Here is a 17782-nt window from a genome sequence, read left to right as displayed (position 1 = left end):
ATATTTGAAAAGTGCTCGGGCTAGTCCTTCCTCACTGCAGGTATAATTATGCAGCATAACTTACTAGTGAACAATGATACATAAAAAAAATAAGCTGAACAATATAATTAGCATGCATGAATGTGATAAAACGTGTACTATGCCAGAACAATTTAGTATGAAAAGTGTATTGCAAACATTCAACTTGACAAAAACCCTCTCAAGCTGAATTAATCCGCAACTTTACGCTTGTATTGGAAGCTTATGAGATATTTTTAGTGCTCCATTTCAGGTCCACTGAATTATAAATTGACCTTCTCTGTAAAATAATTTAAGATCTGTAAGTGATTCAGTTGCACATAGAAGAAGCGCCTTTTCATAAATGAGTGAACTTGAGTACTGCTAATTCATCTAGATGGGATCATTTAGGGACAATTCATGGATTAGATATTAAGGTCACTACACATATTTAAGCATACTAGCATGTTAGCTATCACTACAATAACAGGCACATATGGGTCACTGAGCAAAGAAAGGGAGTTGGTTAGATGGGAGTATGCAGTTAAAGGGACATAAAACAAGTTATAGATAGAGACAAAATAATATAATATGTACTTTAATTACTTTAGATATATAGGACTAGAAGCGCTTATCTCCACCTAAATTATGATTAGCTAAAAAAGGGAATCAATATATTTGCAATAATAGTGCACACTTAGGAACTTAAACAATTAGTCAATGTTCTTACTGATGGAAATGTCTGTTATGTCCATAAGTTTATATTATGTCAAGTGTAACAAATGTCCTCCAGCGTTACACACTGTAGTTCAGTCTCCTTTCAAACTGCTGCTCACAGAAGGTTGGCTGTTTGTCCTGCAGCCGAGTAAAATGATTCAAAGTAGGGAAGATCTAGAGCGCAAAAAGAAAAGGGAACTGCAATAGTGTGAGATCCAACAACACCATTTATTGACACGTAAATAAAAACTACTCACAAGATTCCAAATTTATCAAGCACATAAATTCAAAGATAGAGGAGTATTCCGGTGTTTAACTCGCGGCTGTTTCCTTTGCCAGACTCGGCGTGTGACGTCACCACCCGATCTTACCGCGAGATCTCGATAACACCTTTCTCCTCTGTCAGCTGTCAAAACAGTTTACATCCAAGCATTCAGAGCCTCAACGCGTTTCCCCGCCTCCTCTGGCGGCTTTCTCAAGAGTCTTTAATTACTTTACCTGCAAATTTATACTGCAGTGCCTCACCATTAACCCATTCTTTTTAGTTTCTGAATTGTAAAGCTCTAACTCCCTCCACACATTTCCTTCTATGGCTGTATCTATATCTATTGTTGTTTGGTAGAATGCAAAAATGCATAGGGATTATCTGCTAGAGCATGCATTGAAGCTGTGAACTCAGTTGAAATACAATGCCTATGTCTAAACACTGATAAGAGGGGGTGGAGTTGGCTGTTCCAGGCAGCTTAGCTATATAATTAATTTTTCTTATTTATTAAAATTATTTTAAAATACTTGCCAACAATTTTTAAACAATTTTTTTATGCCAACGATTTTTAAGTAATTAGCCCTTTTAGAATATGCACATATCTCAACCTGTTTAACTTTCTAATTTATTTATATTATTTGATTTGCTTAATTCTCTTGATATCCTTTGTAGAAAAGCATATCTAAATAGGCTCAGTAGCTGCTGATTGGTGGCTGCACATATATGCCTTATGTGATTGGCTCACCCATGTGTATTGCTATTTTTTCAACAAAGGATATCTAAAGAATAAAGCAAATTAGATAATAGAAGTAAATTGGAATGTTGTTTAAAATTGTATTCTCTATTTTAATGTCCCTTTAACAATGTATTTAACCCCATCTTTACACTTTGATGTGGCTTTAAAGAGATATGAAACCCCAAAAAATTATTTATTGATTCAGACAGAGAATATTTTTTTTTAAAGTTTCCAATTTACTTATTTTATAAAATTTGCTTCGTTCCCATGATATTCTGTGTTGAAGAGATACCTAGTTAGGCATCTGGATCACTGCATGGCATGAGATAGTGCTGACATCTAGTGCTCTTGAAAATGGGTAACATTCTTGCAAAACTGCTGCCAAATAGTGCTCCAGTAATGGGCCTGCTCCTAAGCTTACATCCCTGCTTTTAAACAAAATATACCAAAATTAAGAATAGAAGTAAATTAGAAAGTATACTAAAATTGCAGGATCTATCTGAATATTGCAAGACACATTTTGGATTTCATATCCCTTTAAGGAAGCACAATGCGGTTAGAAAGTAGCATAAGCAATGGAAAGAGTAGGAAAAAGGATATGAGATTCTTTTGGATAATAGGAGTGAGGAATGGCTGAGTAAATGAAATGAAGATGGTGTATTGATGGGAGCTAAATAGATGGTATAAGGGAGCATATGGGGGAAATACCGTCTCTGAGGTGAGGAGCAGGTGGTTTAGATGTTAAAGAGATATTTGGATAGCAAGAGCCAAATGATAGGTGAATAACAGGGCTGGTGAGTATGAGAGCTTTTTTGTATGAGGACCTGGGGAAGAATTAGTGTGTGTAGATTGTCTGCGTTTGACCAGCTTAGAGATGAGTGTGAGAGGTTTTATCCAATCAGAAGAAAAGGATCCTTTAGTTATATTGGCAATTCTTCACAAGCTTTGTTTTGGTAATTATTTTTTTAATTAATAAATGATGGGTTAATATTTAAAATAAAAAAAATGAAAGTCTTTTACAGAGTGTTTCTATGGGAATGAGGTCTACTTATGTTAGGGGCTTGATGTCATGGTGGTACTAGTGCCTACATTAATCACTATGATCTGGTGTGTTGAACTTAGGACCTTGCCTCAGAGCATCATTAGACACATTATTATATTTGTTTTATGAATATGAAAAGTGTATGATTTCCTTTTGTCCTCCAGTTTTTTAGTGATTAATTAGTGTTGCTATTGAAATGACTAATTTTGCTGTATTCATTTGGAAATGCAAAATGAGATTGCTCTTTAACCAAAGACATACGTTATTCTAAAGGCGTGAAACGGTAAAAGGCTTCAGATTTACATTTTAAAACTGTTCAGCAGTAATCCAGTGATGTCCTTGTCAGCTGATTGATTCCTGTGTTAGCCAATAAGTATGTAAGCTTTACTTTTATTCTTGACAATTCTGACCCCATTAAAAAATAAATACATTTTAAAAAGCTATTTTGTTTTGCTACTGCTGGCCTGCACCATTATTAAAGGGACAGTCTACACCTTAATTGTTTTAAAAGATAGATAATCCCTTTATTACCCATTCCCTAGTTTTGCATAACCAACATAGTTATAATAATACACTTTTTAGCTCTGTGATTACCTTGTATCTAAGCCTCTCCAAACTGCCCCCTTATTTCAGTTCTTTTGACAGACTTGCATTTTAACCAATCAGTTCTGACTCCTAGGTAACTCCATGTGCGTGAGGACAGTATTATCTATATGACACACATGAACTAACACCCTATAATGGTGAAAAACTGTCAAAATGCATTAAGATAGAGGCGGCCTTCAAAGTCTAAGAAATTAGCATTTGAACTTACTAAGTTTAACTTTCAACTAGAGGCCAAGTCGGGCGGGAACTCATGGGAACGGAGTTCCTGCACTATTTTTGCAGGAAGAACTAAGTACCCTCTGGACAGAGAACAGAAACACTTCTGGTTAGAGGAATAGTGAGATCCCCTAGTAATGGGCAGTAACACTTCCTACAATACATTAAATGTAAGGCTGTCTGTGGTCCTGGTGTGTTATAACCCCTGTTATGAATATTATCTTATTATCTTTTATTACACATGGTGCTTACATTTCTGTGTGGCTTGCTCTGGGGTTATTTAGCTCCCCTCAGCAGAAATAGAAATATTGAACCTTAAGTGGTTGAGACTCTGTGACAGAGGAGGATTATCAGGCCCAAAGGCAACCATTCAACGCTTTATTGGATTTAATTTGCTTTCATTAACCAAAGTCTATACCTATAAATACAGTGTGTGTGTAGGTATGTGTGTGTGTATATATATACTGTATATATATATATATATATATATATATATATATATATATATATATATATATATATATATATATATATATATATATATCCACAACACAAACAGTGAAGACACAGGACATTTTTCAAAAGTGTAAATATAATTGATAATTGACGTTTCGGGGATTTTCCCCTTCTTCAGAATAAATTCAAAGTGTACAAAGAACATTTAAATAGTGTTACAAAACAACCCACAATACCTCAATCATAGTGAAAAAAGCGCTAAACAATTAAGCACATACACAGCTCAAAATCGTCAAACCGGAAGTAGAAAAATGCCCCAATTCCAGTCCGGCGTTACAACTTGTCTTAGTTGATACAAAACATAGGAACCTCAAATCAATAATATGAGCAACTGAAATACCTCTGAAGATAGTGTGCCTTACATCTCTAGTGTAAAATAGCAAAAAAAGCGGGTCACTGTTGATCTGAAAAACAGGAAGTGACATCACTGTGAGTGAACAGGAAGTGGGGCATGAAACATAGCCCTCTGTGAAACAAGCTCCTAGTGTCAAAAACATATATAGTAGCTGTGTATGTGCTTAATTGTTTGGCGCTTTTTTGGAGTCATCTGTGAAATATATATATATATAAATATTAATTGTGAGGAAGGGTGGAAGTCTTGGTGAGTTCCCACACTTTTTTTGTAGGACTTGACCCCTGCTTTCAACTAAGAATACCTAATGAACAAAGCAAAATTGGTATAAAAGTAAATTGGAAAGTTGTTTAAAATTACATGTCCTATCTGAGTCATGAAAGTTTATTTTGGACTAGACTATCCCTTTAATAGCTACTACTTTAAATGTATTTAAAGGAATAGTCTAGTCAAAATGAAACTTTCATGATTCAGATAGAGCATGCAATTGTAAGCAAATGTACGCCTATTATCAATATGTCTTCGTTCTCTTGGGTATCTTTAGTTGAAAAAGTAAGAATGTAATCTAAGGAGCCGGACCATTTTTGGTTCAGCAGGTGTGTAGCGCTTACTGATTGGTGGCTACATTTAGACACCAATCAGCAAGCGCTACCCAGGTGCTGAACCAAAAATGGGCCGGCTCCATCCAGAGAAGAGTTGGGGCGGACAGGGGTGAATATGTACGTCCCTGTTGGACCTTGATTGATAAATCCAGCCCAAGTAATTCAAAAGAGCAGACAGGGCAAAAGCAATCTTTCCGGCCTGGTTCAGGAGGACATGACTGTTGTATTTGTTTATTTAAATCAATACCTTTTTTTGCTCACCCAGTTTCTCAGGATCCATCTCATTACAAAACACAGAAGAAATTGTATTTATGAATTGATTAGTTATTTTAGCTATTTAACTGTGTTTTATAGTTATTTTAAACCACTGCATAAATAAATATATTTTAAGAAAATTTTACTGGTAGTTTTGTCTTCAACTATATCACTTTCTTCTCTTATATAAGGTCATTTTTACAATTTATTTTCAACTAAAGATGGTCACTTGTTCAGTTATTAATTTTAAAATTGCTGTTCTATACTAGTTTCCATAGTAATAATAAAGCTCTTTAGAAGCTACAAAGCACTTTAGTCTAATCAATAATCTTTTTCTTTCTCCATTCTGGTTCTAGATTTGGTGAGAAGAGAAAGCTTCTAAAGCTTCCTTGTCCTATTGGATTTTCTATGGAATTTTCATTTCTTGTAATCCATGAAAGGGACATTACACACTCACTTTTTCTTTGCATAAATGTTTTGTAGAGGATCTATTTATATAGCCCATAAAGTTTTTGTTTTTTTAATGTATAGTTTTGCTTATTTTTAAATAACATTGCTCTGATTTTCAGACTCCTAACCAAGCCCCAAAGTGTTATGAGAATACTGACGTATACCTACTCCAGCTTGCTCCTGTTTGTGTAAAGGGTCTTTTCATATGCAAAAGAAGGGGGAGGGGGAGTGTCTTATTTCCCACTTTCATTGGGCTTTCCAGCTACCTTTTCAACAGAGCTAAACTGAGAGCTTCTAAGTGAGTTTTTAAACAGTTTTATACTGAATTTTTATATCAGTATCTGTGCATCTTATTCTTTATAGTAGTGCCTATTACATGCAGTTATATGAAAATGAGTGTATACTGTCCCTTTAAGGAAAATGTTCACTCTACTATAACAACATCTCTATCTTGGTCTAGGTGCCATGCAGCAATTGTAGAAGAGTCGTTTAGTGCAGCCACTTGGTTTTCTTTGCATTCTTTCAGTGGGTTGAATCTTTACAAGTCAATGCTATAATTAAAGCCTTGCTGACGTCTTATCCCATCTATGACTGTCTGTATCTCTGTAAACGCCTTTCGATTTTTTAATAAAATGTTTAGCTCTGTGCCGTAAAACAACTTTGCAATATAATTTTGTTGTTTATTTTGCCCCCTTTTCATTTAACTTTGGTCTGAAAATTGAGGATTTTCTAATTCTCAGAGCTGGAAATGCACCCTTCTATCTTCTCAAGGCTAACACTGCTACTTATATTTCCCTAATTGACTTTAACTGATAACAACTGCAAAACAATGTATTTTATTACCATAGCTAGCATTCTTCCCTGCCGACTCAAGCCCAGATTGGCTTCTCCAAATAAAGCAAGTTGTGGGTGGAGTTTGGCTACTGAAAAACAATTGCAGTAAAATGGATGTTAATTTGTTTTTAAAAATTAGACATTGAAATTTGGCTGATATATTATTCGACAACTACACAAGAGAAATGTCTTGTGATTATAAGGTGTTTACTGTCCCTTTAACTGCAGACAGAAAATTAAAAAGGTCAAACCATGATTTAACTTTTCTTTCTGCATTATTTTAAACGTTTTATTTTTCTATTTCTGTCTGCTTAAAGGGATATTAAACAGTCTCTTTCATTGTTGTAAAAAAAAAGCACTAAGTTGTTGCTTATACTTAAAGGGACACTGAACCCAAATTTTTTCTTTTGTAATTCAGAAAGAGCGTGCAATTTTAAGAAACTTTCTAATTTACTCCTATTATCAATTTTTCTTCGTTCTCTTGCTATCATTATTTGAAAAAGAAGGCATCTAAGCTTTTTTTTTTGTTTCAGTACTCTGGACAGCACTTTTTTATTGGTGGATGAATTTATCCACCAATCAGCAAGGACAACCAGGTTGTTCACCAAAAATGGGCCGGCATCTAAACTTACATTCTTGCATTTCAAATAAAGATACCAAGAGAAAGAAGAAAATTTGATAATAGGAGTAAATTCGAAATTTGCTTAAAATTTCATACTCAATCTGAATCACGAAATAAAATTTTTGGGTACAGTGTCCCTTTAATAGAAATAATTGCAATATGTATTATGTATCTATTTAAATGGATTTTTACCTTTTAGCTATTTTTTACACTACATTTGTGCTTTTTGTCACAGCCCTACAAGGAGGAAGAGGCCATTACATGAAGCTTTAGCTTAGCCTGATGTCATAAAACTTCTAGCCTAGTGCATAGACTAAATAACAGGTCAGATCTGCTCATGCCCAGAACTGACAGAATACAATTCCTTTTCTTTTATCAGTGGGGCAGGGCTACACAGAGAATTTCTAAGTGCTAATTTTGTAAGAAAACAAGTAAGGTATTTGCTGTTTTTTTTCTTTTTATATTTACTTTGATTTAACATTTTTTTTTTTTAACCAAATAAGCACAGATTAATATCCCATTAATGCAGGATAAACAGAATAACGTTTCTAAGAAAAATGTATTTCATATGAGTCAAACAACTTGAAGGGACAGTCAACACCAGAATTTTTGTTGTTTTAAAATATAGATAATCCCTTTATTACCTATTCCCCAGTTTTTCATCACCAGCACGGTTATATTAATATACTTTTTACCTCTGTGATTACCTTTTATCTCTTCTGACAGCCCCCTGATCGCATGACTTTTTATTTATTATCTATTGACTTTTATTTTAGCCAATTAGTGCAATGTCTGACACAAGCCACAGGCATTATTACAATGTTATCTATATGGCTGACACGAACTAGCTCTCCCCTGTTGTGAAAAGCAAAAATAAAGTATGTGATAAGAGGCGGCCTTCAAGGGCTTAGAAATTATTATATGAGCCTTCCTATGTTTAGCTTTCCACTAAGAATACCAAGAGAACTAAGCAAAATTGGTGCTAAAAGTAAATTGGAAAAATGACATGCTCTATTTGAAACATTAACTTTTTTTTTTTGGACTTGACTGTCCCTTTAAAGGGAAATAAAAGTGCAAGGACAAATTCTGTAATATGTTAGAGCATTTTATTGTTGCACTGCTTCTTGTATATAACTTTGTGTTTAACCCTTGCAAAGAGGTACCTGTGGTCTGGCAACAAAGAACATTGTTAGCCTCTCTGCCTTTATTGTTTTAGAGTCACATGACTTGGACCTCTCTATATTCTGTAAGGTTTGGGAGATGTGCTCTGCTTACTATATAAAAACTGGAAAAAAACAAACCATTTCCACGCATCACAGCTCTACTAATGAAGACACTTTTGGAAATAAATTAATGAGACATCACAGGCTTCAGAAGCAGGCACACCATATTTGAAGGACAAATGATGACTGTTTGATTATATGCATTTTAGTGACATTGATTTGTTTGTTATTGTTCACAGTTTGAATATATTAGTAACTTTAATTGGCCCTTGCTGTTCCTTTAACAATATGACAAGGTTATTGAACACAGAATTGTGTCTACTGATGTATTTAGTAATGTAAAATGTAGCCTGAATATTAACTAGCTAAATAAGACAGGCAGATGATGTAAAACCAATTTAAAAAAATAATAATTCTGGGAAAGCAACTAAAATGTTGTGAATGATATGAGCACAAATGGTTGAAGTTTAGAGAATAAGCTCTGAGAATTAATTACAGTAATGATCAGGTACAATTAGGGCTTAGTGGTTATAGCTGAGTGTTTGTACAATGAAGATAATCATTTGGACAAATTCATACGACAACCATGCAGAGAGCCAGATCATTTTTTGTCTGCCTTCCAATAGATCTTTTATAATAAAACATAATTACCAATAAATTATAGAATAAACCATACAAAGGATACTTTCTTGCTCTAAACAAATTAGATCCTACCTGTAATTTTAGTAAATTGAAACTGTTATATCCGTATATATTCTGTGATAGATAGATGTGTGTGATGGAAAAGTGGATCCACAATACAGTTTAACATCTGTGTGTTCTCCTTCATTTACCTTGACTCTTAAAAGAGTACTTCTCTATAAAATGATATTAAAGGAATATTAAAGGAATAGGAAAGTCAAAATTAAACTTGTATGATTCAGATAAAGCATGTTATTTTAAGACACTTTTAAATTCACTTCTATTTTCAAATGTACTTTATTCTCTTGGTATCCATTGTTGAAAAAGAACATGTACATATCCTGCACTAGTGGGAGCTAACTGGTGGTCAGTGCCTGCACACATTTGTTTCTTGTGATTGGCTAACTAGATGTCTTCAGCTAGCTCTCAGTAGGGCATTGCTGCTACTTTCTTCAATGGATATCAAGGGAATAAAGCAGATTTTATAATAGAAGTAATTTGGAAAGGTGTTTAAAATTGTTTGTTCTATCTAAATCATGAAAGATAAAAATGGGTTTTATGTCCCTTTAAACCTCTTGTTTGTAGAAATTGTGCTTTGTCTCACACTCCCTAGAGAGTCCATAAAGCGAATTCTGAAACCTATGTTTATAAAAATGTTGAAAATTGCCTAAACCAACTAATAGATTTGCAACATTTTGGAGTAAAAAGATAAATTGCATTATCACTCTAGGGAATGGGAATGTGGGACAAGCGCACATTTTAGACCAAAGCAACAGGTCTTTAACGACCCTTTAAAATGCTAATTTAAATTGTAATTGTATGTGTGTTCTATCTTTTGTTTTGTTGTTTTTTGGAAACTACCTAAATTGATGGGCTACAAATATAACTCAGTGGTCTTTTTTCACTATAGGTTCAGCAGGTACAGCATGTCTACCCGGCACAAGTACAGTATGTTGAAGGAAGTGATACTGTCTACACAAATGGAGCAATGTAAGTGAAAATGTATTACTGCTCAAAAATTGTAACTGAAAGGAATATAGTCTACAGCTCAAATGGTGTGTATTAAAGTAGGCGCTTTACATAGGGATAGATAACCCCATTTCTATGCTTGCAAGACATATTTCAAAAAAGTATAATGTTGGCTACATTCATGTTTAGGAGATTATACCTGCATACAAATTAAGCCACACTGGAAACATTTCAGTCTGAGTTGTATTTTCTTCAGGTGAATAGTTGTTAAAGGGACAGTCAACCATAGAATTGTTATTGTTTTAAAAGATAGATAATCCATTTATTACTCATTCCCCAGTTTTGCATAACCAGCACAGTTATATTAATGTACTTTTTACCTTTGTGATTACCTTGTATCTAGGAACCTTCTTCCAGCCCCCTGATCACATGACTGTGACTGTTTATTATCTATTGTCTTAAATTTAGCACTGTTTTGTGCTAGATCTTAAATAACCCCCTGTGCCTGAACACAGTGTTATCTATATGGCCCACGTGTACTTTCTGTCTCTTTGTGTTGAAAAGAGATTTAAAAAGCATGTGATAAGAGGCAGCCCTCAAAGGCTTAGAAATTAGCATATGAGCCTACCTATGTTTAGTTTAAACTAAGAATACCAAGAGAAAAAAGCAAATTTGATGATAAAATTAAATTGGAAAGTCAATTAAAATTAAAAGTCCTATCTGAATAATGAAAGTTTAATTTATACTTGACTGTCCCTTTAATGCTATCAGGTGCCTCTATTAACCATGCAGCCTTCTGATAGAATTTGTTTTTCAGAGGACTCACTTAATATCTAGAGAAAGTAACCTGCGTAAACCCAACATTAAGCCCCATCTTAACTGCACTGAGCAAAAACGGCCTTTGTGAGTCTTTAAAGGTCTAGTTCCTGCAGTAGCTTGTGGGTTTTTAATGCATTTTAGCTAATATGTGTCTCTAAAAAACATTCAGCATATAATCAACATAAAAGTCTAAAAATAAACTTCCCTACAATGAGGTGGGGGCTGAGTTTCTCCCTACTCCTGCACTGTGACCTGCGCTGTGAAATACATTACATATGACCTAAAGATGTGTGCACTGGGAAGCCAAAATATCTGCACATCTGTCAACAAGGTCCTTAAAAGTCCTGGTCTGTGTGAAGTATATGTACAGTACATGACCAGATGGTGCTTTACCAGATAGATGACAACAAGAAAGTTGTCTGTGATTTAAAATTAACGTATTACTGGCTTATATAAATTAGACTTTTTTTATTTTATTGTTTAAAAATTCTAAACATCTCAGAAAAATATATATGCAAATGCTATTAAATTAGGGCTTGGCAAGTTCCAGGAGCTAAAGCTCAGAATGATTTAATTCTGTATCACCTTTGGCTTTTTCCACATATATATATATTTAAATAAAATACTACCCTGTCCGTACACAATTTGTAAACAGCTCTGTAATATTCTTGTTGGCTCCTAAGTTTCAAATACATTTGACATCTTATACCTGTCACTTTGTTGGCCATTTAGTCAAGAGGAAAGACGCTAGAGATTGTTGTGCTAGTATCCGTTTTAACAAAGCAGGCTTTAGCGGAGATATCTTGTGCCAGGATTTTGTGTGGAAGCAAATAATTAAATTACTAACCCATCAGATCTATCTGCATACCAAGTTACATGAGGATAGGTACAGTACACCTCCCAACAGACTATCAAGGATGGAGAGGCTGTTGCTTTATTCGTAAGATCTAGGGGTGGAGTCATGGAAAACCAGAGGTGCATTCTAGTCATGTCAGAAGCAAAGCTGAACTGGGCTGAACAGGGGATTGAGCAGAGCTAAGAAGGGAGTGGGCGGCTTAAGGAGTGACTAAATAGTCCTCAGCAAAGCGGAACCTTCATAGTGACCTGGGTGGCTTTGAAAGAGAAAGTGGTTAGAGCTCCTATACCATGAAAATCCAGCAACACGTAGGATGGTTGGGGGCTCTTGGTTTTGCTGTATCTTTACCTAAAAACCCTCATATGACCATATTGAGAAACCCACATTTTTATTGTTTTAGTCATTTACAATCCCAATAAAAGTGCCAAATTACAATCAAAATGTGTGTGTCCATTAAAAAGGTATGAGCTGCTGAAAATCCGTCATAGATTATTTGTTAGAACGCAAACTGTGACTGCACAGCAGTGCAACCATAATGCAGTTCCAACTTTGTAGACAAGGTCAAGCGTTTAGCAATTACTGTTCCGCGTGCATGAAGTGAGAGTGCTGTATCAAAACAGAGAGAGGCTGGTCGCATTCTCTTCACTACTACAAAAAAATTGCACATCAATGATTTAAGGCCTCTGCCTGTTTTCTTAAAACATTATATAATTGTGGCTAAGGTCGCAGAAATTAACAGGGGTTGTCATTTGTAATGGAATAATAAAACAGAAGGGAGCTGAGTTATGGGTTTCAATTATGATTCACAAGAGGAGTTAATTATGGTTCAGGGACTTCCAATTTTGCATTTCCCACTACAAGAAAAAGCTTTCTTTTCATATAAATTCCATCCGGTAGGTAACTCTGCTGTAAGCTGCAGTGAAACTCAATAAGCTGGGTGAATGATCTTATGAAATGAGCTGCCAAGAATGTCTGAAAATTCTTAGTTGTAGGTTACTGAATATAATGGAGCATTGCACCTAATTATTGTACGTAATAGTACATTCCAACAGATGGGTTGTGAAAAGAAACAGTAGGTTTAATGTGTATATATGTTTATTTCTATTGTTCTGTTCGTGTACAGAGAGTATCACATAGAGAGCAAACATTTTCTATGTAAAATAAATTATTGTAAAGAGAATCTCAAAATTGAAAGAAAAACTAACTATCTACTATCAGGACATTTCTATAAATACATCTGTGTGGTAAAGTATTTATACTAACAGACAGCAAAGTGTCTTGCTTTATTTTGTTTAAGAGATAGATCTTAAATATGTAGGAACTTGTTGAATATTGTTGGTAGTAAATTCAACAGATGAGTGACTTGGAAGATGTTTTAAGAAATAGTCTAGTCCAAATTAAACATTCATGATTCAGAGTATGCAATTTTAAGCAACTTTCTATTTTATTCCTATTATCATTTTTTCTTCGTTCTCTTAGTATCTTTATTTGAAAAAGCAAAAATGTAAGCTTAGGAGCAGGCCCAGTGCTATCCAGGTTCTAAACCAAAAATGGGACGGCTCCTAAACTTTGAGCCAGTGCAGTCAGTGTTTTAATGAGTGCACAGGGCTTACATATGTATGCTTACAGTGCACAGTAAAAAGCTATCACTGAAACTGAAGCTAAGAAATGTGTATTGCACAAATGGTTCTACTAAAAATTGAAATGCCTTTGTGTACATTTTAATTTTTAGTTTTATGTCCCTTTAAAAGACTTATGTATGTATTTACTTTAGTAGTCAAAGTTATTTGGAGTTTAAATCAGCATGTCTCAATTAAAAGTGGATCAGTTTGTTATAACATTTCAAAAAGTATATCATTGAAGCTCGTTGTAGTCTTGGAGCAACCTTTATGCATCTGTATGCTTGACAGCTGTAACGTGTTGTTGAAGAGCGATAAGATATACTGAGAGTGTGTTTCAGCATTGCTTACTGCTTTAATGAGATTTCTATCATATTGCAATATATCACCTATTAGATGTGCTCCCAGGCAATTAAATGAGTATTTACCTCATTGAGTTTTTACCAATATAACAGCTAGGATCAGAGGAAAGAAAGACCTTTGTAGAGAGAAAAGACAGAGTATCTCTGTAGTTTATTTTACTAATTATATAAAGAATTGTTATCAGTTATTGACCTTATGAAAACAGAAAAATGTTACCCTCATCTCTCACTACATTCCTGCTCTAATTAAAGGGACATGAAAGTGCAAAAATAAAATGATTATTGAACTTTTGCTTACATATAGCAGAGCAGTAATGCACTATTGTAAACCCATTTGTCGAGGTGATGAAACAAGTCATATGTTTATAGCCCTCAATCACAAGCTAGTCCCCAGTAGTGCATTGCTGCTCCTTAAAGGGACATAATGCTCATATGCTAAATCACTTGAAACTGATGCAGTATAACTGTAAAAAGCTAACAGGAAAATATCACCTGAGCATCTCAATGTAAAAAAGGAAGATATTTTACCTCACAATTTCCTCAGCTCAGCAGAGTAAGTTCTGTGTAAAAAGCTTATACTCAACTGCAGCCCAGCTGCAGGTAAAAAAAATAAATTAAGAAATGAACAGCAGCCAATCAGCATCAACAGTGCTGAGCTCATGCATGAACTCTTTTACTGTGATCTCATGAGATTTCACTTAACTCTCATGAGATGTCATAGCAAACTTCCTTTAAACTGAATAGGAAATAAGATGAGAGTGCACGTAAGCTCGCCCCTTCCGCTGTCCCGGGACAGGCATACTGATATGCTGCTTAGAAGTCCTTTACAATGGGATGTGGCAACTGAGGAATTTTTAATGTAAAATATCTTTATTTTTTTACATAGAGATGTTCAGGTGATATTTTCTAGTCAGCTTTTTACAGCTGCATCACTTTCAAGTGTTTCAACAGTTGGGTATTATGGCCCTTTAATCTAACTAGGTATGCTTTTCAACAAAGGATACAGAGAGAACTAAATTCACTTGATAAATGGAGTAAATCTCTTAAAGCTGCATGCTCTATTGGAAGCAAGAAAGTTTAAATGTAACTTTAAAGGGACAGTGTACACCAATTTTCATATAACTGCATGTAATAGACACTACTATAAATAAAAATATGCACTGATGCTGATCTAAACATCCAATATAAAACCTTTCAAAAACTTACTTAGAAGCTTCCACTTTAGTACTATTGATGAGGTGAGGCTGGGACACCCAGTGAAAGGGGCTGGGAAAGCAGGAAGAGCAGACCATACACCCCTCCCCCATATATGAAAAGAACCATTACACAAACAGGCGCAAGTAGGAATCTGTAGACTTGAGTCGACATCTGATACTTTGGGGCTTGGTTAGGAGTCAAAAACATCCCAGATGGGCTATATAAATGGATCATCTACAAAACATTTATGCAAAAAAAAATCTAGTGTGCCATGTCACTTTAATGTCACATACAACATTAAACACTTTGAGGTTGTTTCACTAGTAACTCATTTTTACTGCCTTCACAGGGGAGATAAGATAACAGACTTTTAAAACTAGTGAGAACTAGGTTACAACACAGCAGTGTTCATTGCTTTATAGAGGCTAACATCTTTACATTCTTCTTTATTTGAAGAACTCATATACTTTTTAATAATGCGTTTGCATATTATTATCAGGCTAATCTAGTTAATGTCCCTTTAAATCGTTTCCAGTCACTCTTCTAAAAATATTTTATTTGATATCTGGATACATAGAAACTTAATTTAATTTAAGCTTATCAAACCACTTAAAAGCTTAACATGGTTAGCTCATTATATTCATTCCTTACATTTATTTCAATTATGTTTTGCTGTGCTATACAGTAAATGGTAGATTGTACAGAAAAACTGGTGCACAAGGCTATGAGGTCACAATATTTTAATCTTAGTTGTACAGGAACTAATTCTGTTATTAAACATTTTAAATTATCTGTAACCAGTTATTCTCTCTTATTTCGTATTTGCATTCAATATAAATCTTGCATTGGAGCTTTGTAATACCAGATATAAGCCTGAAATCATAGTTGTACTAAGTAATTATTATAAAGTACACACACTGGTTCGAAACCCAACATCAGTTTATAGAGGACCAGATAGGAGGAACATAGATTTTTCTGCTCAGGTCCCCATCCCAAGCAATCAGAATATTCATGTACAAAAGTATGGCAGTTTATGTCATTTTTGTCTTCATTTCTAAATATTCTCACCATTTGACTTTGTAAAATCACTCTAATTATGAATACAATATAATAGGAACATTGGGTTCAAAAAGTAAAAAACCTCAAAGAGAATTTAGCAGTTTTTGTAAAGGGTTCCCCCAACCAAAAAAAAACAAGTCTGAAGCCAAAGTGATACATATATCGACTTGATTTATCAAGCGGAGCGGACAGAGATGTACATATTCGCCCCTGTCCGCCCCAGGTGTGCAGCAATTTGCTGCTAGAATGTAACATTGCACACAAGTGCATGTAATCCATCCTACGCACAGCCAATCACACACTAACTGTAAATCTTCCTGGTCGGACGAAATACGGGAAATTTAAATTCTCCACCTAATAGGTGGAGAAGAGGGTAGGAAGCAGCGGTCTGATGGCCTCTGCTTGATAAATCGTGACTGCAGTTTTTTTTAACCCCTTAAGGACCAGGCATTTCAGACAAAAACTTTCCAAAAGACCAGAGCATTTTTAGCATTTGTTTCCTAAGATATGGAGAGTCCACAACGCCATTCAATTACTAGTTGGAATATCACTCCTGGCCAGCAGCACCACAGCAAAGCTGTTAAATGTCACTCCCCTACCCATAATCCCCAGTCATTTTCTTTGCCTCTGTCAAAAGAGGAGGTGAAGTTTGGTGTCTGAAGAAAAAATTTGATTTCTTTTCGCTTCAAGCAAGATTTTTGGGTATAGCTATAGTCCATGTCAATCTCTGCAGTAAAGTAGTGATGACTTTAAAGCAGTTAGAAAGTTGTGAGGTAGTCTTTGCTTGGTTTTCTAACATATTTGCTGCCCATGGTATAGAAAGCCAGAGTTAGTTACTCTGTTCTTTCTTTTTCTACAGGTCCCTGTAAGGAGTATATGTCCTTTCATGCTTAGTATGCTGTCTACTTGCCAGACAGCTGGATGTGCAGGTAAGTGCTTTTTTCTTCTAGGTTTAGAGACTTGCACTTATATTTTACAAAAAAATATGCATTATTGTTTTGGGACACATTAAACCCTTAGTAGGGTTTTTATTTTGGCAGTGTGCAGGCACAGGGTATGTATGTTTGAGACTTAAGGTTAACCTTCCTTATGGATAGGAAAAGGTTAACTTTTTATTTTTATTTGTGGCTCAGTTTATTCTGCTGTGTGTTAAAGGTCCCTTTTGCTTGGTTTTGTTGGAGCAATGGGTTTTTATTTTTTTGTTTATGTTTGCAGTGTTAAAGCTATGGTTGCAGTTTGACTTTGAGGGCTCAGTTTGCAGAGATTCACATCTCAGCTTCCTGTTAGTGTTTTTGCCACCTCTGCGCTCTATTAAGCAAGCCGATCACATGATTCACTGTCTATTCCGCTCTCAGTGTTCAGAGCGGCCTTAGCAGTGCTGGTTGTGTTTAGGAGACCGGCAAGGTTATTTGGCAAGCTGTTTTTCTCCAAACGGAGGGCAGGTAGGGCACCTCAGTTTGTCTTTTTGAGCGCAGTATTGCTCGGTGTGAGTTTAAAATTTAAAGTGACAGTACTCCTGATTGTGTTTATTTGCCTGCAGATTTTGCTGCTCAGGTATCTTCGGCAGTATCTGTGGCATTATCTGCTTTTCCTATGTTGGGGAAACGCAAGAGGAAAACTAAACAAATTTCAGATAGTACGGTTTCTGTCCCTGCTGCTGCTACACAGGTTGCCCTCCCTCATAACTCGGAGCAGGAGGTTTCCTCTGTGGCTTCTGATGGTGAGATCTCAGATTCTGACAGTATAATTCATTTGCCTGATACTGAAGAAGTAAGCTTCAGGTTTAA

The 17782-nt window shown here is 35.2% G+C and overlaps 1 protein-coding gene across 1 annotated transcript in view; it reads left to right on the top strand.

Annotated features, from left to right (window-relative positions):
• The window catches only part of RFX3 (regulatory factor X3), a 445346-nt gene that overhangs the window by 168422 nt on the left and 259142 nt on the right, over positions 1–17782 (top strand). The window contains 2 exon segments of the mRNA XM_053702543.1: positions 8608–8621; positions 10025–10104. Of these exon segments, the coding sequence (XP_053558518.1) occupies positions 8608–8621; positions 10025–10104 (94 nt within the window).

This window comes from Bombina bombina, chromosome 2 (genome assembly GCF_027579735.1).
Source record: "Bombina bombina isolate aBomBom1 chromosome 2, aBomBom1.pri, whole genome shotgun sequence".
Lineage (NCBI taxonomy): Eukaryota > Metazoa > Chordata > Amphibia > Anura > Bombinatoridae > Bombina > Bombina bombina.
Note: the sequence above shows the minus strand (reverse complement) of the source record. Positions and strands in the feature narration are given on the sequence as shown.